Source organism: Sciurus carolinensis, chromosome 10 (assembly GCF_902686445.1).
Source record: "Sciurus carolinensis chromosome 10, mSciCar1.2, whole genome shotgun sequence".
NCBI lineage: Eukaryota > Metazoa > Chordata > Mammalia > Rodentia > Sciuridae > Sciurus > Sciurus carolinensis.
The window spans coordinates 139,868,337-139,889,493 of record NC_062222.1 but is presented as its reverse complement, the minus strand read 5'-3'; the positions used below and the strand labels follow the sequence as shown (position 1 = coordinate 139,889,493).

The following is a 21,157-nucleotide window of genomic DNA, read 5'->3' as shown; positions in this document are numbered from 1 at the left end:
ATTTTATTTTTTTCATTTTAAGATAGAGCTTTGCTAAATTGCTGAGTCTGGCCTGAAACTTGTGATCCTCCTGCCTCGGCCTCCGGGATCACTGGGATTAGAGGCATGGGCCATAGCACCTATATCGGAAGTTTGGCTTTAGTATCAGGTAAAACAAAATAAAGCACAGCAGTTCAAACTAATATTTTATTAAATACAGTATCATTTAGCTACACATCTTTATAAAACTAACTTCCTTTTTTGGTAAAAAATAACCCCAAACTGCTGGCCCTTCCTAGGCAGTCCTTGAAATTGTGGCTGGCTCTTGTCCTTGCCATCACCCCATCCCCCAAAGCTAAGCTGTTCTGCTGGAAAACCTCCTGGGATTAGGTGAGGCCTTGGATGAGTAGGGCTGGCTGGATCTGTCATGCCTGCTTGAAAACAGCAAGGTGCAGGGCAACAGATGGGAGGGCCTCCCTCCAGCAAGGAGGGGGGCAACTTCTTCCCCTCCCACCTGTACTATCAGGTCATCAGTTGGGCAGCATGTCCATCAGAAACTTGGCCACTGGGAGTGGCCTCCTCAGAACCAAGCCAACTTGGAATCAGTGACAGGCCCTGTCCTTTGTCCTTGGTGGGTTTGACTTCTGGATGTCCCCGTGCCACAACATCCTCCCCATTGCCCTGGAGCCAGGAGTCTGAGGCCTCAGTTTTCTCTGGACCATTGGAGCCAAAGACACCAGGGCACAGTGAAGACCCTCCAGGTGCTAGGTGCCCCCCATGAGTGGGTGGGGGCATCCTGGCCTGACCCCAGCTTGCTACTCCTGCCTCCTCATTCAGGAACAGCCTCTCCACAGGCTGCAGCCACCAAGAAGCCCCAGCTTGGCCTTCACACTAGAGTGGCACCCCAAATCTCCCCTTCCACAATCAGGCTCCACCCCCGGTATCCCAAGCAGCATCCACGGCTGGAGAGGGTGTCAGAACACCAGAGCCAGCAGCCAGCTCCAGGACACCGGCTGGAGAATGGGCCTGGGTGAACAGATACGGGCCTGGCTTAAAACTGAGGGGTAGTTGTGCTTGGTAAAGTTAAGGCAAAGTTGCCAGGTAAAGGTCATCAAGGCAGTCTTGGGTTCTGGGAATCCCCAAATGCTCTGAGTACTTGCCTTCACCTGGAGGAAGGTGGCCAGGAAGAGAAAGTGCTGAAGTCTCCAGGGATAGAGTATCTCTCATCAAAATTTCTTTTAGACAAATATCCTCAACATACAGTAGGCTCAAGGCAAAGTGGCTTCAAGTCATGTGCTTTGAATAAAGCCTTTTGCCAAGGCTAGAGAGGTCTGGCCACTCCCTGGTAGGGGCACAGAGTCAGTTCCAGACCCCCAAGGTCCTACCCACACCCTCTGGGATGCTCAGCGCACAGTACACACGTCCAGGATGCAGAAGCGTGCTCGGCAGGTGGGGCAAGGCACACGGCTGGCCAGCCAGGTGTCAGGGCGCTGGGGGTCCTGACGGCTGGCAAACCACTTGCCCATGCAGGTGAGACACCACATGGGGCGGCAGTAGCACTGCTGGCACTCGCCTACAGCAGGCTCCTGGCACGTCTTCACCAGCTTCACACTGGCACGCGTCTGCATGCAGCCAATGCAGGCCTCCAGCTCCTGCAGGGGTTGTACAGAGAGCTGTAGGAGCCTGGCAACATGGTTCTATGAGGTCCACCCACCCCACCCCCTCGAGCTAGCACCTACCTGGCTGCTAGGCACAGAGTAGGCTGGGTTGACCTCCACCAGGGAGGCAAAGGTCTCCAAGAATAGGTCACCCAGACTCTGGTGGATGACCACATTGGCTGCGCTCCGGATGGGTGCCCGGAGCTTCTCACACAGCTCACCATATTCTGTTGAGTTCAGCCTGCAGGAGATGCAGCCTGCTGGGTTGGGCTCCTCTGCCTGAGAGGCTCAACCTGGAGCCAGCCAGGACCCAGAGGCAGGCAGGTCCAGGGACACCAGCTGCTTTGAGGGGTGCCCTGGGCAGCAGTCAACAATGATGGCCCTAAGGTCAGAGCCTATACTGTGACCACCCACCCCCAGGGCTGGGAAGGGAAGAGTTGAGAACCAAGGTGCCACCAACCCATGGGCCTGCACTGTCCCACATGTGTTGCAAGAAACCGCAGAGGCTGAGAGAAAGAGCAGAAGGGGCAGCAGGGGCCCTAAAGGAGGGTGCTGCTGGAGGGTAGCTGACTGGTACCACACAGGCCCCAGGAGTGCTGCAGCACTCACCAGCACACCCACTGCCTCCTGAGGGGCTTGAAGGCCACACCCTGCAGCAGGCTACAGCCACCACATACTTACCGGATATCAAAGGGGCGCACAGCAGGGCTGGCACTGGCCACACAGATGGTGAGGAGCTGCACAGGCAGGTTTGAGTCTGGCGAGAGCTCATGCTGCCGAGACTCTGTCACTGTCAGGTGCACATCCTGCTGCTGGGCCACGTGCACACGGTATGTGGTCACCTTCATCACCCACGTGTCTGTCACAATCACACGGGCGCCTGGTGCACCTGTAGCAAATTTATCAATCCGCCGGAACTCGGTGTTGATGGAGGCGGCTACGGCCTGCCAGCCAGACTGTGGGAGGGCATAGAGGGCCAGGGTGCGGGCCAGTGGGTGGCAGGTCCACTGGTCCTGGGACCAGTAGTAAATCACGATGCTAGCAACAGAGGGGAGGGTCACAGCCACCAGGAGGAAGAGCTGCCAGGCCTCTGGGGCCTGGCTGGGGGAGTAGAGTCGCTTTTCTGAAGCCGCACAGCACATGCCCACATAGTAGCCTGCAAAGGAGAGGGTGCCTCAGGGAAACTGGAGTTGTCAGGTGCCATCCTCCTACTGCAGTGGCCATCTGGAGGTCACAATGCTACCTTGTGCTGGCAGAAGGGAGTGACTATGTCCTCTCTTGACACTAGCTCTGGGCCTGACCAGCTCCCAGGTTAGGTGGGCCTCACCATACCTATAGCTCCACACCACACATTATGGGGAAAGGTTTTCAATTTACTACTTTAGTTTTTACACATGAATATTAAAAAAAAGAGCACAGCCTAGAAAACCAAAAGTAAACACAAAGACCTTGTCACAGGGCTGATCCCTGGACTACTAGGGGCAGCTATGAGGGTCAGATCTGGGCCTCTCAATTCCACTCTCTCTGAGAAAGTAGATCTGACTAGGGGCACTGTATGCAAAAATGTAAACAAGCCAGGCAGAGTGTGCACACCCGTAATCCCAGCAACTCAGGAGGTTGAGGCAGGAGGGTCTCAAGTTCCAGGCCAGCTTCAGCAATTCAGCAGAGCCCTAAACAACCTAGAGAGACCCTGTCTCAAAATAAATAAAAAGGACTGGGTGGCACGAGGACTGGGGATGTGGCTCACTGGTAAAGCACTGCTGAGTTCAATCCCCAGTACCAAAAACAAAAAGGTGAGCAAGTACAGAAACAATAAGGAAGTATGTTGCAAGGACACAGGAACTAGCTCCAGGGCCCTACTGACCAGGTCAGCACAATGCAAACATCAGAATTAAAAAAGTAGATACTAAGGGACTACACAATCAGGTTCGTTTGCAAAAAACAAACAAAACAGTAAATATTCGTTCTGGCCAAATCTCTACATGTTAAGATAACTTGTTATGTAGCAGTAAATAACTAACATCTATGAAACTTGGAAGTTTTTTAAAAGTTGCAAACACAAGTTGGTGAGACAGCAGGCTGTAAGGCCAGCTCCACCGTCAACTGTAGGTATGTTCTCCCAGAATGACTTGTGTGCCTGGCTTTCCTTTGGTGCAAATGGGGTGCCGGTGGGGAGGGTGCAGATAGAAGGTCTCCAGAAACCCACCCCACAAGCCCTCAAGGAAGCAACCTGGTCAGGAAGACCTACCCCACTTTCCTCATCTGCCTCACAGGACACAGGGCCCTCAGGGCAAGAGACAAGCTGGCTACAGCAGCCCCATTTCCTTCTCTCTAGCAGACTCCCCTCAGCCCACCTTCCCTTAGAGGCAGGCCTGGGTACCTCCAGCTCTTCAGTACCCAACCCTACTGGTGTCCACAGGGCAGCAGACGTGGAACCCGCCATCTGTCCTCCCAGACTCTTTCAGCCAGTGCCATTCAGAGGGCTTCGGCCTGTTTCCTAACGCGTCCCAACGCTGCCCCCAATTCATCCTCTAACCAACTGCCAGACCCACCTCCCAGAGGCCCCACGAGCACGTGGGTCACTGCTCAGCACTGTCCTGGACAGCTCCTGTGTGTCCCAGAGTGGCAGAGGGCTCTGCATCTACATAGCCCCAAACCTCGAAATGCCCATCCGCGCGGGCTCTCCCCACACCCACTTCCAGGGCACCTTACCCAGGCGCCCTCCCCAGCCACCAAGACGGTTCAGGTTTCCAGTCCGGCTGCGCCGGCCCCCCTTCCCACCCGCACAGACGGTTTGCAGGGCCCGACGGGGGGGGGGGGGAGGCAGCTGGCCACTGCGCCCCGCCCACGCGCAGGGGGCTCACCGAGCGGCAGCAACGAGTGGCACAGCAGCGTGGCGGCCGTGCGGCGCAAATGATAGGACACGAAGGCGGCGTCCTCGCTGCCCAGCCAGCTCGACAGCAGGTTCTGCACCGTGAGCCCGGCCGAGTGGAACTCGTTGGGCGTGAACACAAAGCACACGGCGAAGACCAGGTAGGCGAGCGTGAAAGTCACCTCCGGGCTGTCCATCACGCCGCCGCCCCCAGAGCGGGGAAGAGGCCAGAGCGTCGGGTCTTGGGTAGTGGTAGGGTGGCGACCCCCGAGGCCAGGCCGCCCGCGGGGCACTCTGGGAGACCGAGGCGCCGACGGGTCGCCCGCGGGGCACTCTGGGAGACCGAGGCGCCGACGGGCCGCCCGCGGGGCACTCTGGGACGTTGTGTTCTTTGCCCGCAGCAGGGCGCCGGGACGGAAGTAGCGAGCCGCCTTGGCCGTCCCCGCAAGGGTGTGGCCCCCTCACGAGCAACCCTGGAGGGGGGCTGGAACTGGTCCCACTTCACAAGCGAGGAAACAGACACAAGCGAGCAGCTCTCTGACCCCGGCAATGCCGCACTGCACGTTCGCGTTCGCCGCAGAGCCCGAGACAACCAGCAATACCTCACTGGCGAGCGCGAACCCCCGGCTTCAGGGGTTCCTCGGTCCCGGAAGCGGAACTGCAGGCGCGCGAGGGTTGGGGGTGGGGCCAGAGTGCCCTCCCATTGGTTCCCGGCACCCTGTGAGCCCGCCCCGGGCAGCAGGCTGATTGGCCGAGAGGCGCCAACCGTCGGTATTTGAATCCGCGGACGCGGCGGGCTGCGATCGCGGGCTGGGAGGCGACTGCGACTAGGTTCTTTCGACGCGGCTTCTTGGCTCAACTGCGGGCGCGGAGCCGGCGCGGCGCTGTTTCTTCCGCGCGGCGGGCGCGGCGGCGGACAGGTAGGCGGCGACTGTGGGGCGCAGTCCCGGCCGCGAGGACCTCCGCCCCAACCTGCGCCGGCTCCGGGTCCGCCTCCCGGGCCCCGTCCCTGCGCGTGCGAGGCTCCTCCTGGGTGCCGCCCGCAGTCTTCCGAGGGCACCTGGCCATGCCTGCTCGGCGACCTCTCTCGGCCCCCCGCACGGGCGCTCTTCGCCCTCCGGACACTCGCCCCGCGCGGTCCCGTCCGGTCTGCGCAGCCTCGGATCTGGTGGTCGCTCGGGAAACGCCTTTGCCGGCCTCCAGAAGTGGCGGGCGGCCGTTCCTGTAGGGCGTCCTCCGGGAAGCTGCCCGGGCACTCTTCTCCCTCAGCTCCAGCCCCCAGGTGACCTCGTCTTGCCCGAGTGTCACCTGGAGGCCGACTCATGAAGGCGTGCTTCCAGCCTTGAGTACTTGATCTCCAACAGCTGCGGAATCGCCGCAGAGAAGAGTCCCCACCCCACTCGGCCCAGCTACTGCTGCCCTCTAGCAGTAGGAACTGTTTTGCTCTCTTCCAGGGGTCAGCTTTCATGCTGTCTCCTGTTCCCCACCTGAGGGCCTTCACCAACTCCAGCTGTTCCACCTGCCATGAACACCTGGATCCTGACCTGCCCTCCCCACAATGCTGATTCTTGCTGGGACTGGAGTAGCATCAAGACCCCAGTGTGCCTTATATACCCCGTCCCCTACCCAGCAGTTACTTCTGCACCACAGAGGGCATCAAAACACACTCATGGCTTGCCTCTCCTTTGCTCTAGAGCTCTTCTGTCCTCCGTAGTCCCACCTGAGAAGGATGAGCCCACTGTTTATCCTCTTTCCTCTTGAAAAGGTTTCCTCTAAGTCCACGTGTCCCAGAGTTCAGGCTTGCGTGTGCCGCAGCCATCCAGTGTCTCCTGTACTTGCTGACAAGTAACCCAATTTTCAGATCAAAAACCTATTGCCCTTGACTTCTTTTTCCCATTTGCACCTGCTTTCGTGGTCTGCGGGAGATTCTGGTTTCAGTACTTTTCCTCTTGTCCTTCCCTGTCCACCCACTCACAGTACCACAGTGGACTTTTCAAGTTGAGACCGCAGGGACCCCTGGTACTGGTTGTGCTGACCTCCTTCTCAGCCTCCCTCCTTGCTCTTCAACCTAAACTTGCAGGGCTCCTAACAGAACCATGGGTAGGTGCCCCTTTGCACAGGTTGATAGTTGGTTCTCTAGTAACACCTAGATTGAGAATACAGTAAATGAAAAGGGTGATGAAATCTGTTTTGTGAGTGACCAACATGAGGACCTGGGAAATAGAAATGGAGCCATTTTAGAATCTTCTGGCCTGCATGGAGGCCCTGATGTAGACCCTTCTCGGCACCTACTGAATAACTTTTTCCTAATGGCTTGCCTTCTCTTGGTTTACACCTTGCAAACATCTTGGTCCATCCCTCCTCTCCTGCCTGGTAGAAGGGGTGCAGACCAATGCTGCTGTCCTGTTTTCTTCTGGACTCAGCTGCAACTGCCACTTTTGCTTTAAACCGTATGCAGAGACCTATGTGTAACCTGAGGCTTCCTCAGGCTCTTTGATTTTTCTTAGACTAGGACTTTCTGTTCCCCAGCTTTTGCCCAACAGTGTGATGCAGCTAGGGCCGTCACTGAGCACTGGTTCTGTCAACCTGAGTCCTGTAGCTCCTCTCCCAGAAGGTGGCAGTGCTACTGAAGCAGGATGGGAAATCTAAGCCCCTCTTCCCCACCTGTGTGGGAGGGAGTACTTCATGTGGCACTATGGGGCAACTCTGTCCCTAGGATGTGTCTGTAAGATGACATAGTGTCATTACCCTCACATCGACACAAAAACGTTTTCTTTTCCAGAATGAGTCTGCAGGTCTTAAGTGACGAAAATGCCATCAGTGAAAAAAGTGCAGAAAACTGTGACTTCCTGTTTTCACCACCAGGACTTACCGGAAGATCGTCTGTCCTTCGTCCGTCACAGAAGGAAAATGTGCCACCTAGGAACCAGGCCAAAGCTGCAAAGGTAAGTGTGAACTCTAACCTGAGTGGGGACCCCCTGAGCTGCATGGTACTGCCAGCGTGGTTGTGAAAAATTGAACACGGAACAGGTACTCTCTCCTCTTCGCCCTCCAACAGGTGACTTTTCAGACACCTCTGCGAGATCCACAGACACACAGGATCTTAAGTCCTAGTATGACTAGCACACTTGAGATTCCTTTTGCTCTGGATAATAGCACTGGATTAGGAAACTCTCACTACACCTGGCTGCAGAAAGAGAAGTAAGTGTGGGTGTTCTTGAACATCTACAACTCTGTCTGAGGGATGTGTTGTTGGTTTTTTTTTTTTTTTTTTTTTTTTTAATTATTTTTACGTATACTTTTCATTGTTGATGGACCTTTATTTTCATTTATTTACATGTGGTGCTGAGGGTTGAACCCAGTGCCTCACATATAGCTAGACAAGCACTCTGCCACAGAGCCATGACCCAGCCTCTGTCTGAGGGATGTCACAGGAGTGCTCTGTTCTGTCACATCTAGGTTGACTTTCTCTTCATCTCTGCTCCAAATAGATACAGGGTGTGGCCTATTAGAAGAAAGTTAATTATCAGATACGTAGAATAAGTTTTAACTTCACTTCTTTGCTGTGCCCTTGCCAATCAGTTTTTGTTTCTGTGACTTGGTGAAATATCCTGACTTCATCTCCAGGGAAGATAATCAGCTGTTTACTTCTTATATTTTGCTTATTCCCTTGTGCTTGAGAGTCAGCACTCGTAGAGAGCAGGTGAGGCTCGTAGGTAGAGAAACTGTCCTATGATGCACTAGGCAGAGCACATGTGTAGCCAAAGCAATCAGGATAAAACACTTAACCACAACCAGAAGTGGCACTAGGTACTAGGTATGGCAGACAGGCCACCAACCTGTCAGAATGACAGGTTGTCATTCTGGCACCAGGAATGAGTCTGTCCAGAGCAGGAAGGGACCTCACTGGCATGATTTTCTGCAGGTTTTTGCTGATTTAACAGTTCAAAACTTTTAAACAGATTTCAGATGTATAGAGAAAAGTCTTAGAAACAAGTATCACTTGTGCTTGTCACCTGATTTAAATAAAATGTGACTGATAAATGCAGATATTTCTCTGGGCCATGTGCTATCTCCACCCTGTGGAGGCACCTCCCAGCCTGAATCTACTGCTTTCCCATATGCCCTTGCTACTTTTCAGTTTGTTGTTTTTACACTTTTTGAAATTTGATCAGTAAGATCAAAGTAAATCACATGATCTTTAACAATTTCAAGAAGGAATACAGAGCTGGCAATTTCCACTTGGCTGCCATGAGTCTGGCCTGCTTTGAAGCCAGAGGTTCTTGCCCCTGCCCTGTGTTTCTGGGCTGCCTAGCAGTTGACCATAGAGCAGGAGGTGGAGAGGAGCTGGACAGCAGCTGAGAGGCATGAGCTACAAGCTTCATCTGCAAGCTTGTCCTCCAGGGCCCAGGCATGGCGTTCCTGTTATTTCCATTCATCATCTTCCTGGTGCTTTGCTGAGCTACATGCTAGGGACAGGAGGATGCTCAGGTGGTATCTCATGGACCTTGTATTTGTTGAGGAAACCAGGGAGTGGCTGACCAGGCATTGTCCTAGTGTGACTGAGGTGGCAACTGGGAGGGAGGAGTGCAGCTATAAGCATTCTGACTAGGTGAGAAGTTCCTTATCCCAATTTCTTAATTTTAATGCTTTTAAATATGAAGAAAAGTTATATGAGTAGGGCTACAGGGCAGAGTCCCTTCTCCTAAGTTGCTGAAATGCTGAGGCTGGCCTCCTCTGAGTGATCCAAGGTCGAGTAACACTTATTCCACAATGGCACTGTGCCTTCCAGTTCAGTCCCCAACCCTACCCTCCATCCTTCCATTATCCCAACAGACCTTCCTGCCTATCAGCTGCTCTGGTTCCACCACCCTCCTCTCTGCCACTCCAGCACCTTAGGTATGAGGCACAACAGGGACTATAGACTCCTCAGAAGATGCCCTCTGCACCCTGGTGCTTTCCACACCAAGCCAACTGTCTGAAAGCAGCATCACTGACCTCAGTTCCCTTCCCTGTGCAGAGCTGGAACTGCATGTGCCTTGACCATCCTGGCCAAGTAGTTCTGGTCCCCAAGTTAGAGGGAAAGTAGGTCAGTGAGAAAGCTTTCACTGGGACTCCTGGTTCATCCTGTCTCTACTGTCGGAGCCAGCATGTCCCCTGGTGCACTGTCCTGTGAACATGAGGAAAAAGTTAACCAAACATTCTTGGTCTGTCTTTGGGTAATGCTTTTCATGTGAACTGAAATCTTGTCGAAAAGCTCCCGACCCTTGGTGTTAACCAGTCTGTTTCCGTGAAGCCAACAGGTTACCAAGGAAGTGGACACCAAAGCTATCAATGGATTTCTCCAGACAGAAGCAGTGACGAATAGTGACCTTCCTCCAGCAGACATAGACTTTGAAGCCTTTGAAAATGATAGCTCCAGCAAGCCCAGCTTGGCTACACTGGCTGGCCCAAGCTCCCTAAGCTCTCCCCAGGGCCTAGAAAGTCCTAAGAAACAGATGTTATCTCCAAGACAAGTGTCTGGCAATCCAGGTCAAGCCTTGAAGGAAAGTGTTAGCTCTCATTTCTTAGATAAAAGAATGCCATCCACCTCTAAGACCCTAGAAAACCCTCTGGAGACAGCACCCCAACCCAAGGTGGAGACTCCTCCCACAGCCCCAGCAGAAAGCTCACACAGCACTGCCTCAGCCATGGCTACTTCACCTGATACCAGCCCTGAGAGCCCATGTGGAGGGGGCCCCCCCACAGACCTGACTGGTGAGACCCCAGGCTCCCCTGAGCCAGCAGCCAGCACCCACCTCCCTCCCCACATGTGTTCATCTGGTCCTGAGAACTCAGTCCCAGCTGGCCCTCTGCAGACTGAAGCCACAAACCCAAGTCCTCTGAAGGAAGAGGCCATTGGCCAAATAACTGTCCTGCCAAAGTGTGAGCCCGTAAGACTAGAATTTGACTTCTCTAATGAAACCACCAGCAAAAGGTTGGTTCCACCTGGGAGACAAGGAAAGAAACCTGAGGGCAGGCATGAGCAGGCCCCACAGGAGGCAGCAGAGGGAGACCAGTGCCCGGAGCCTCTTCCCCAGGACTCCCACCTTTGCTGGAACAAGTTGGGTGACCCAAACTTCAGCCTGCTAGGAGATAGCTCCAAGCCTGATGGCAAAGAGGCCTGGCCCCCAGAAAGCCCAGCAATCAGGACAACACTGCCTGTGTCTGAGCAGCCAAGTGCTGGGCCCACGGCCCAAGAGGACTCGCCTCCAAGCCAGTGAGTATGGGGGAGGCATGTCGGGCAGCTAACCTATATGTGATCAAGGACCCAAGTCCAGAGGTGCCACTTGTCCCTTTGCAGCACCTTAAAAGAAAGGATCTCAGGGCTCAGGTAGACCCAAACTGAGGGAGCACCGCTGCTAGATCCCCAGAAGTGCTTGGAAACGGCCTCAGCTGATGTGCAATAGCATGTGTCCAGGTTAAAGAAGAATAAGATGAACACAGGCTACCATCAGGTGAAAAACAATGTACCGGCACCATAGCACAGCACTATCTCTGGGCATGTCCCTTCCAGGGGGCAGCTATGACCTGAATTGAGTACCATTATCCCAAGACCCAGACACAGCCTGTTTCCTCTAGGGTAAATTCCTCAAGTCACTTTGATCCACCTCTAGCATGACTGTCTTCTCAGGTGAACTAGCACAACAGCGCAGGAGACAGGCAGGTGGCAGCTCAGTGCCGGAGCAGGGAACGTGGGTCACACCGGCCTCTGCTGACTCTCTCTCTCCAGGCAACCGTGTTCAGTCCCAGCGAGTGATGTACCTGTGGTGCAGATGACAGCTGAGACCTCGAGAGCAGAGGGCAAGGTACAGATGTGTGTGTGCACAGGTGCATCCCTATACTGTGTGGCCATTTACATGTCCAGTAGAGAAGAGGGGAGAAGAGACCAGTGGAAGTCTGGCATCAGGCTGGATACACTGCTCCCTGCCCCCTGTCCTAAAGCCTCCTTTCCCTCTGGTGTGATTTGAGACCTGGTGAGGCAGAGTCCCACACAGGGTCCTCAGCTGTATGAGATGACAGAACCTTCCTTGTAGGAAGGAACCTTGGCTCCCAAGAGCTGTCTGGAAAGTGAGCTGGCAGCCCCTTCTGCTCAACTGACGTCTGCCCCTCCTCCTCAGGGACTGGAGCCTACCTTGGAGCTGGAGGAGGAGTGCTTCAGGGACCCAGCTGAGGGTAGGCAGCCCTGGATATTGCTCTCAGTTTGCCCAAAAGATGTCCTGTGGACATTTGTGTTCTGTTATTTGGTTTAGCTATATCATTTACAAATACTCTGTTTCCTGACTGATAATCGCAGAAACTTCTGGTTCATCAAAAGATAGGCATTTTCAGTAGAACAAGGCAATACTTTTACTGTAGTGGACTCTAGACATGTAAATTGTGGATTCTTAAAGTGGGCAAAAGATGTGAATGAGGTAATGCACAGGTGAGACAAACGCGTGATAAGCAGCTGGGCTCCTACTGACGATCATGACAATCAGAAACAGCATTCGAGTGCAGCCAGGGGTACTTGTAACTGAGTCAGCTTAAAGGAAAGCAGCAGTGGTGAGGTCTCCCTGTTGGCTACTGCGGTCTTGTGGAGAAGCCTGGGACGCTGGACAGTCATATGTGTCACAGTCTTTGTGTCTGGTGTCTTCACCAAGTGTGAGTCTTTGGGACTCATCTGTGCTGTGGGAGGTATCAGTGCTTCACATTTGTTCATTCACTGATGAGCACTTAGGTGATTTCTACTATTTAGCTCTTATCAAAGTAACACTACTAGCAGGGCACGGTGGCTGTACATCCATCTACTCAGTGCTGAAGCAGGAGGGTCACAAGTTTGAGGCCAGCCTGTGTGATTTAATGAGACCCTATCTCAAAACGTAAGAAGGTCTGGGGATATAGCTCAGTGGTACAGTGTCCTGGGGTTCAATCCCCAGCACTAGGCGAGGAAAGAAGAGTGATGCTACTGTGCATGCTCATATACACGGGCATGTTCGGCAGGTGTGTGTCACTTCTCCTGGGTGCATACCTAGAGGTGGAATTGCTGGATCATGGTAGCCGTACTTGGTTTTTTGAGGTGCTGCCAGATCGTTTTCCAGCGTGGCTGCATCATTTCACACTCGTGCCTGTGGCTGAGGAGGGCCTCGTCGCTTCACAGCCCTGCCAGTGCTTGCCATCTCTTACTGATTCTAGCCATCGTGGCAGCTGTGAAACAGGGTTTCATGATGGTTTTGGCTAGTGTTTCCTTGACAGCTAGCAAACATCTTTTGAGCATCTTCCCATGTGCTTATTGTCACTTGTGTATCCATGGACAAAATGTCTTTGCACGTCCTTTGCCCATTTTTTAGATTGGGTTACCATCTCTTACCACATAATTGTTACCACCACATAATCTTCAATCCTATTTTTTTTCATCTGAACATTAGTTTATAACCTTTCATTGAAAAATACACAATAACGGACAGGCTAGTTAAAAGGTAAACAGGCTGGGGATGTGGTTCAGTATTAGTACTTACCTCACAGGAGTGAACCAAGTAGCGTGTACTCACCAGTGGCATGTGGGTGCACACTGCAAGCCTACGTTCTCGGCACCTGTGCATCCTCTGAAGCTGTGTGTGGTTTGTTTAGAGGCTGCTGCACTAATGGCATCTTGCAGGATGGTACAAAGACTGAGTTGTAACAACCAAGTCCGTGCTTTGCAACACTAGTAAATTTTCTCAAGTATAGTATTTTGATTACAGTGCACAAATTGGTAACAACTAATGTACTAATATTTTTTTTTCACCAGACCAGAAAAGTGTTTACTAAACTGTCAGGAAGAAATGATGGGCATTGATTTGGACTATTCAATTTTACAATTTTAACATTCACAAGCATTCCATGTATCTTAACCTTGCACCAAAAACAGTTTGGTAATGAATGATTTTTCTTTTTCTTTTTTTTTTCTGGACTGGGGATTGAACCCAGGGGTGCTGTACCACATCCCCAGTTCGTTCTTTTTTGAGACAGGGTCTTGCTAAGTTGCTGAGGTTAAGCTCAAAGTTGTGATCTTCCTGCCTCACCTCCTAAGGCACTGGGATTGCAGGTGTGCATCACTGTGCCTGGTTACTAGTAATGTTTTTTGGGTTTTTTTGGGGGGGTTTTCTGTTGGTGTGTGTGTGTTGAGGAAAAAGTAAAAAGATACATTGCTTTGCTAGCAGAGGAGAAGCATAGGGGACTCCTGTCCCAGAGGCTGATTCCTAATAATAAATGATTTTTAAATAATACCGGCATGATTTTTTTCAGCTTCACAAAATGGTAGCACCCCTCTTTTGGCATAAAATCTGAGAAGACTGCGTGGTGAAATATAGTATCTTTTTGTTGCTGAGGGGTTATTCTCTTGTTAGATAGATGACTTGAAGACACAGTTGGCCCTCTGTCCATGGGTTTCACATCCTTGGATTCAATCAGTGCTGAATAGGAAATTTTAAAATAAAAAGTACGTCAGCACTGAATATGTGGAGTGGAGCGGAAGGGTTGCTTACCATGCATGCAGATAGGTTCTTGTGGGGGGTTCCTTCTCCATGACAGTGGAGAAGCCTCCCTGCATTTACTTCACCAAAGAACTGTGGTCCCTCCCTGACAAGCACCTTGGGAGGCACTGTAGTGCAGCCCTCAGGGCCCCAGGTATGGGGAGATGACAGCCAGCGTGACTTTCTCAGTTCTAGGCACGGCTGCTGAGGTGGATTATCTGGAGCAGTTTGGAGCTTCCTCGGTAGGTGCCAGCCTCCGGCCGCCTCACAGAGGTCTGTATCCCAAGACCCATCCCTACTACTGTTACGCTGAGCGATGGTGGTGCTCAACCCTTGGGACATCCCACAGCATCAGCATTGTGACTGGTTGTGTCTGAGTCTCTGCGGGGCCCCATTCCTACGGCTTCTTGTCTCAGTGGCATCCTGTGGCCCTGGCACCCGCACTGAGATCAGCTAGACACACCAGTGCTGGGAAGGTGGGCCTCAGAGAGTGGTGTGGTCCTCTCCCTGGCCCTCTTTGTCAGTGAGTAGATGCCAAACTCCTGGGGCTACATCTCTGGGACAGCAGGGGACCCTGCTGCCTTACCCTGTCCCTCCAGTTCAAGGAGTCAGCCTGGAGGAAACAGTCCTTGTACCTGAAATTCGACCCTCTACTGAAAGACAGCCCTCTGCGACCAGTGCCCATGGTCCCAGTGACAACAAGGTATGTCCCCCTCCTCTGTGGCGCTTTTAGCATGGGCCAGGGAGGCAAGTGACTGTCACCGGGTACACTAATTGATCAGAGATCTCTAGACTAAGGGAGCTGATCTGAACTGGAAATAAAGCATGGTCACAGGTAAGTGGGCCGTGACCCTGAGGCCAGCCTCATGTGGTGGGATCACTGAACCTGCAGGAGGAGCCCTTCTTCACCATACATACCACTGTAGGTTTTCGAAGACCATGAATGTTAAAATTAAGAAAAGTATATCCTAGGCAGACACAGTGACACATGCCTATAATCTCAGCAGCTGGGGTGGCTAAGGCAGGAGGATCACTAGTTCAAAGCCAGCCTCAGCACTTAGTGAGGCACTAAGCAACTCAGTGATAGCCCATCTCTAAATAAATTACAAAATAGGACTGGAGATGTGGCTCAGTGTTTGAGGACCCTGAGTTCAATCCCTGATACCAAAAAACTAAAAGTAGATCCTATAGAACAGAGGACAGCAAACTGGACCTCTGGGTACTATTTTATTTATTCATTCATTTGCACTGGGGACCAAACCCAGAGTTGCTCTACCACTGAACCACATCCCCAACCCTTTTTATTTTTTGAAAAGAGTCTCACTAAGTTGCCCAGTCTGATCTTGCCCTTCATGCTACAAGGGCAGAACTCGGTAGCTGTGACAGGCTGTGTGGCCTTCAAGTTCAGAAAACATTTACTATCTGGCATTTGTGGAAAACCTAGGCTGACCCCTACTCTGGAAGAAAATAGTGATATTTATATAAATTCAAGGAGAATGACTTACTCTGTATTACATGGAAACTTGAAGCCAGGGAAGAAAAAGGGCTATTGCCCCTAGCTGTAAGAATTTACCTCTACTGTGAGGACCCACAGACAAGGCCCTCCCAACTAGGCACATCTGCTGTGGACAATGTAGTCTTGGGCCTCGTACACCAGGAAGGAGAGCAGCTGCCGGTGATGGGCAGGCAAGAGGGGAAGGGGGCTCCAGTCAGGTGTCCAGCCTGCCAAGTGCAGTTCTGCATCCTCTACTACCAACCTGAACACCAAAGGACTGGTGGTTAAGACTGGACAGGGCAAGGTGCAGTGGCACACCTTTGGACCCAACTGCTTGGGAGGCCAAGGCAGGAGGTTGGTGGATTCAACACCAGCCTGGGCAACTTGGTAAGATTCTGGCTCAGCAGAGCACTTGCCTAGCATGTCAAGGCCCTGTGTTCCATCCTTCACACTGCAAAAAAAGAGAGAGAGAGATTACCCGTCATGTTCTGCTCAGTGGAGAGGGTGTTGGTGACCCTGCTGCCTGTTTGGTCTCAGCACACAGGATGCAGATGAGCTTTCCTTGGGAAATCCGCTGGAAGCCAAGCTTGTGGAATTGGATTTCTTGGGCACACTGGATGTTCCTGTAAGCATTGTGGTCTCTTGAGAGTAATCTTTTTGTGGTCTAAAGATATGTGGGTGGCTTGCAGGCCTGTGTTTTAGTTCCTGAGGGTCCAAAGACTTTGTGTCTGATAGTGGACAAGGGCCTGCTGGCCTCCATGACAAACAAGGTTTCTGCTGCTATGGGCCCCTCACTGAGCATCTCTGCCTGGTTGTGGCCCTGGCTTCTGGTCAGGCCAGATGGACTTTGCTCTTGAGGTGATAGGTTAGAGGTAGTAAGTAGCAAGACAGCTCACATCAGCTTATCTGTTGCCCTCACAGGTACCAGGCCCACCCCCATGCCTCCTTGAGCCTGGAGGTCCCCTGCCCATTGGGCCTATTGTGGATGTTCTGCAGTACAGCCAGAGGGACCTGGATGCAGCGGTAAGGACCCGGGCCAGCAGTGCCTCTAAAGCTCACTGCCATCCTAGGGATTAGCCAAGAACTGGGCATAGACAGCTTTGAAAACAGGGCCTGGTTCCTGTGCTGGTCCAGTGACCTTAACCAGCTATCCTGCCCTTGCTGCTTGAGGTGGAGCTATCTCTGCTGCAGAAAAGCTGTGCCTGGTTTGGCCCTGGCTGGTGTCAGTCACTCTGGCGCCTCAGCCTGTACTACTGCCCAGATAGCTGAGGATTCCAGGTGTCCCTCTAGGTCCAAGCAGGCAGCTATCCCTATGCAGAGCTATCAGCTGCCTTGGGTCAACTGAAACCTTAGTCGCCTTAGCCTCCCAGGAGGGGTTCAGTCATGGGGGCAGTCTTGCTGCGGTTGTGCTGTGGCAAGTAGACACCAATGTCTCAGCACTGAGGGTGTTTACTTTCTGCTGCAAACCTGGGTTACCCCTTTCCAGTTTCCCCTGACCCCCATAGACATGGCTCTGGGCAGGTTAAAAGGCTTGTCTTTACCTTCTTGGTGTCTGAGGCCCCCGGCCCTACACTTCCCACATTTTCAGCCATCTCTCCTTGCTCTTCGGATATGCAGAAACCTCAGCCTGTGTTAACTCTGGTTCTGGGTAGCCCAAGAGAACCTGTGTGCACGTTTAGGGTCCAGGTGCCTCCAGGCCCCACTTGAGCTGCCCTTATGCTCAGTAGTCTACACAGAGAAGGGACCAGGTATCCCAGGAAGGATGGCTGGCAGATTGGGCTCAGATCATACATTTGTTCCAGTGTGTCTTTTAGTGACCCCCAGGGCATCTCAAGGGCCTGTGATATGCACGTGGACCAGATAGGCCCAGGCTTCCTGTGGGGTGGGCATCCCCCATAGCCCCTTGCCTATCTCAGACAATACGAGTAACCCCAGAGCAGACCGTGGCATCAGATCTGGTCTTCACTGCCAGTCCCACCTTGTGGGCCTGGGGCTCCTACCTAACTTGGGCTCCTGGTACCCACTTGACCCACAGCCAGGTGGAATGAAGTCGGAGGAGCCCACTGGGGCTCAGGCAGACAACCTGTTGCACGTGTTCACTGGGCAAGTACAGGTCCACCACAGCAGAGGGTCCACAGGAGCAGCCACGTGGAGCAGGTGGCCCAGCCTGGCCAGGCTCCCAAGATGTTGGGCGCAGGGAAGCCCCTGTGGGGGCACCTGTGGAGCTGCAAGGTGTGTCTACCTGCCAACTGTGTGTGGCTTGTGCAGGTGAATGCAACACAGGAAGAGAACCTGGAGCTGAAGAGCAGGTGTGAGGAGCTGCGCATGAAGAACTTGGAGATGGGGTAAGGCTGTAGCCACGTTCAGCTCCCACCCACTCTGCCCACCGTGGCTGACCACAGATGATCACATGCTCCCCCCACAGGAAGGTCATGGACGGGTTTGAAGGGCTCGTGTGCCAGGCAATGGGTGAGTGCCAGCTGCTTCCCCAACACTTCCCCGTGTGCCTCTCCATCTGTGTCCCCTGAGCTGGCAGCCAGGGCCGTGACTGCCAGGGTTGGGGACAGATGCTGCCTAACCTGCCCTGCTCTGCCCTCACTAGGGGGCTGGGGCAGGCTGTTTCCACAGTCTGGCCTCTGGTGTGGGCCTCAAGCTGAGCACACCAGCACCAGCCTCCAGGTCTCACTAGGGGCATTCAAGCCCCGCCCTCACCTCCCTGCCAGGTGCTGGCGTGGCAGAAGCAACTGTGTTTGGCCTGTGGCACCCAGTGCAGGGGTTGCCCCTGAGTCCTAGTGTTTGATTTTCTCAAGAGGAGGCTCAGAAACAGAAGGAGCTTGCCAAAGCCGAAATCCAAAAGGTTCTGAAAGAAAGAGACCAACTCACTGTGGACCTGAACTCCATGGAAAAGTCCTTCTCTGACCTCTTCAAGCGGTTTGAGAAGCAGAAGGAGGTGATCGAAGGTTACCGTAAGGTGGGTGGCTCACGGTCCATGCCGACAGTGCCCTGAAGGGGGTGTCTGTGCCTGGGTCTTCTGCCCAACTTTCCCTGGCACCAGGGTGTGTGGCATCCTGGGAACAGGACAGACTGTGTCTAGTAGATGCTGGTGGGAGTGGGAACAAGAGGTACACATGGCGCCATCTGTGAGGCACAGGCTCAAGAGGGCTGCAGAGCTCCTGCTCTCAGCAGAGGGGCCTGTGAGCTCGGGGGCACTCTGAAGGAACGGGTGCTGGTGGTTGGGCCCTTCCCAAGTGGCAGGGATGCTGTGTCCGGGGAGCACCATGGAGAGCACAGTGCACATCATGTCTGCCTGCCAAGTGGGGTTGGGGCCTGCTTTCTTCATTAGAGCCTGGCAGCTGTGAGGACTTGAAGGCCAGACCTAGGTCCCAGAGGGGAAGATTCTGGGCTGTCCTGCACCACACACAGGCTGGGAATGTTCCCAGAAGGAAGTGGCAGGTGCTGTTGCTAATGTCCCCAGAGCTCTAAGGGTCTCTAGTTCACACCTGACCCTGAGGGTCCCTGCACACTTAGCCTGACAGATCAGATAAAATGACACACTGTTAAAAGTTCTCGTCTGCTTGGGCTGGGGTCGTGGCTCAGTGGTGGAGCACTTGCCTAACGTGTGAGGCACTGGTTTTGATTCTCAGCACCACATATAAACAAATGAATAAAATAAAAGTTCATCAATATATGAAAAATATGTTAAAAAAAAAAAGTTCTCGCCTGCTATTTCCTAAGAATGAAGAGTCGCTGAAGAAGTGCGTAGAGGATTACATAGTGAGGATCGAAAAGGAGGGCCAGAGGTACCAGACACTGAAGGCCCACGCGGAGGAGAAGCTCAAGCTGTGAGAGCCGGGTGAGAACCGGGTGGGGCGGGGGGTGCTGGTTCTGGGCTGGACTCCAGCTCAGCCTCTGCCTCCCCTGCTCCAGGGCAAACGAGGAGATCACCCAGGTCCGGAGCAAGGCCCAAGCAGAGGCCTTGGCCTTCCAGGCGAGCCTGAGGAAGGCGCAAATGCAGATCCACTCGCTGGAGAAGACTGTGGAGCAGAAGGTGGGGTGTCGAGAGGCCCAGACCCTGCTTAACAGTGCCTTCCAGGCGGCCACAGCCTGCCTCTCTCTCCCTTCCCAGCCTTGAGTGTCCTGTAAAAGCCACTAACTCGTTTTTTCCCTTCAGACTAAAGAAAACGAGGAGCTGACCAGGATCTGTGATGACCTCATCTCCAAGATGGAAAAGATCTGACAAGGACCACAGCCACACCTGCCTTCTCCTGTCTGTCCGTCTGATTTGTCTTGTGTTTTTCTCTCTTAACCTCAACTTGTTTTCAAACTAGATTGATTGCTTTTAAAAAAGAAGACTAAATAAAGTTTCCCTTGAGCTCAAATTCTGAAGTAGCACTGGTCTCAACTAAAATGAGGGTGCCCGGGGTCTAGCCTAAGGCTGCCCTCGTCTCCGTTACTCTGGGGTGAGACTGCACAAGCCCTGCCTCCAGCCTGGCATCTGGTTAGCCACGTGGTCCTGTGCAGGAGGGACACTGCATCCCTACCTCAGGACCACAGATAGGAAGCACGTGAACCTGAGCATTCATGTAAGGTGGCCGAGCCGAACCTGCCAGGGCAAGGCCTGGGAGACTTGTGACCTTGGGGGCCGAGGCAGTGGGTGTCACGTCTTAACGCTGACGTTCTGGTGCAGTGGGAGCACGGAGACCAAATAGGTTTTCCTAAGAAGAAATTCTGTCCTACCTCCACCCTGACAGCCACTCTGAAAATCCTGAACTCTCCCAGCCAGAGAGAGAGAGAGGCAGAGCTCGGAAGAGGCTGCCAAGCGCCACTCTGGAGAGGCGGTCGTGGACAGCAGTCACTGGGACAGGCTGTGCCTTCCCTTGTGTGATTTCCCTTCGTTACTCAGCACTTAAAAGATGTGGCCATTCATAATATTTCAATTGTCTGATATCCATCCTTACCCAGAGGTAGTCAATGCAATGTCAAGAGTTTTAGGAAAATGCCTCAAAGCAAAAATCTTGTAATATCAAAAGGAAAAACTAAAGTTCATGGCATACAGCCACTTGGCTACTCACATACTATAGAGGGTAAAGGAATTCACAGTTTAAACAGTATTTTAAATATAAAAGGATACAAAAACAAGTAGAAAATCCCATTTGTTTCATTCAATTTATGACAATTCTTTTTTTTTTTTCTGTGGTGCTGGGGATTGAACCCAGGGCCTTGTGCTTGCAAGGTGAGCACTCTACCAACTGAGCTATCTCCCCAGCCCCAATTTATGACAATTCTTTAGTGCAGATTTTCAGAGCACACTAACTGGAACTTATTTGGTAAGTGCCAGGTCCCGTGTGCCCATAGTCCCGGCTACTCGGAAGGCTGAGGCAGGAGAATCCCTTGAGCTCAAGGTTTTGAGGCCAAACCAGGCAAAATAGCAAGACCCCCATCTTTTCATTTATTTTCAAAGCTAATTCCAGAGAACCGTTATTGAGCACATGTATCTTTTCATGAGTGCCAGTTGTATTTACTTAAGCCCTGTAAACACCACAGCCACCAATTCCTGCTAGTTGAGAAAGGCTTTATGATAGTGCTCCCCAAGTTCACAGGATGATTGAAGGGGGAGAGA

At 52.8% G+C, this 21,157-nt stretch overlaps 2 protein-coding genes across 7 annotated transcripts; one reads left to right on the top strand and one right to left on the bottom strand.

The window, feature by feature from the left end:
* Positions 1 to 172: 172 nt before the first annotated feature.
* Positions 173 to 5,179, bottom strand: Tmem129 (transmembrane protein 129, E3 ubiquitin ligase). 2 transcript variants are annotated; one of them, XM_047566968.1, is made up of 5 exons: positions 4,868 to 4,985; positions 4,502 to 4,827; positions 2,319 to 2,793; positions 1,719 to 1,878; positions 173 to 1,631 (listed from the first exon to the last, which is right to left on the bottom strand). In XM_047566968.1, the coding sequence occupies exons 2-5, from the start codon at positions 4,704 to 4,706 to the stop codon at positions 1,383 to 1,385; spliced, it is 1,089 nt and encodes a 362-aa protein (XP_047422924.1). In that variant the 5' UTR covers positions 4,707 to 4,827; positions 4,868 to 4,985; the 3' UTR covers positions 173 to 1,382. The 2 variants fall into 2 exon arrangements, with proteins under 2 accessions (XP_047422924.1, XP_047422923.1); XM_047566967.1 differs by having other exon boundaries at positions 4,502 to 5,179.
* On the top strand, positions 4,479 to 19,910 carry Tacc3 (transforming acidic coiled-coil containing protein 3). 5 transcript variants are annotated; one of them, XM_047566963.1, is made up of 17 exons: positions 4,479 to 4,670; positions 4,911 to 5,429; positions 7,292 to 7,454; positions 7,568 to 7,710; positions 9,806 to 10,768; positions 11,282 to 11,357; positions 11,670 to 11,724; positions 14,232 to 14,284; positions 14,642 to 14,745; positions 16,075 to 16,162; positions 16,459 to 16,560; positions 17,806 to 17,882; positions 17,963 to 18,006; positions 18,348 to 18,508; positions 19,273 to 19,379; positions 19,465 to 19,585; positions 19,709 to 19,910. In XM_047566963.1, exons 3-17 carry the CDS (start codon positions 7,293 to 7,295, stop codon positions 19,772 to 19,774), a joined length of 2,322 nt encoding a protein of 773 aa, XP_047422919.1. In that variant the 5' UTR covers positions 4,479 to 4,670; positions 4,911 to 5,429; position 7,292; the 3' UTR covers positions 19,775 to 19,910. The 5 variants fall into 5 exon arrangements, with proteins under 5 accessions (XP_047422919.1, XP_047422917.1, XP_047422918.1 ...); XM_047566961.1 differs by having other exon boundaries at positions 11,586 to 11,724; XM_047566962.1 differs by lacking the exon at positions 4,911 to 5,429 and having other exon boundaries at positions 11,586 to 11,724.
* The last annotated feature ends 1,247 nt before the right edge of the window (positions 19,911 to 21,157 follow it).

Excerpts from the sequence above, each read along its gene's own strand:
- Tmem129 (XM_047566967.1), bottom strand. The coding sequence starts at position 4,706 with ATGGACAGCCCGGAGGTGACTTTCACGCTCGCCTACCTGGTCTTCGCC. Across the intron at positions 1,879-2,318 it reads GTGCGCCCCTTTGATATCCG|GCTGAACTCAACAGAATATG; the intron begins GTAAGTATGTGG and ends CATCTCCTGCAG. Across the intron at positions 1,632-1,718 it reads ACTCTGTGCCTAGCAGCCAG|GAGCTGGAGGCCTGCATTGG; the intron begins GTAGGTGCTAGC and ends CAACCCCTGCAG.
- Tacc3 (XM_047566962.1), top strand. The coding sequence starts at position 7,293 with ATGAGTCTGCAGGTCTTAAGTGACGAAAATGCCATCAGTGAAAAAAGT. Across the intron at positions 7,455-7,567 it reads ACCAGGCCAAAGCTGCAAAG|GTGACTTTTCAGACACCTCT; the intron begins GTAAGTGTGAAC and ends GCCCTCCAACAG. Across the intron at positions 19,586-19,708 it reads AGAAGACTGTGGAGCAGAAG|ACTAAAGAAAACGAGGAGCT; the intron begins GTGGGGTGTCGA and ends TTTTCCCTTCAG.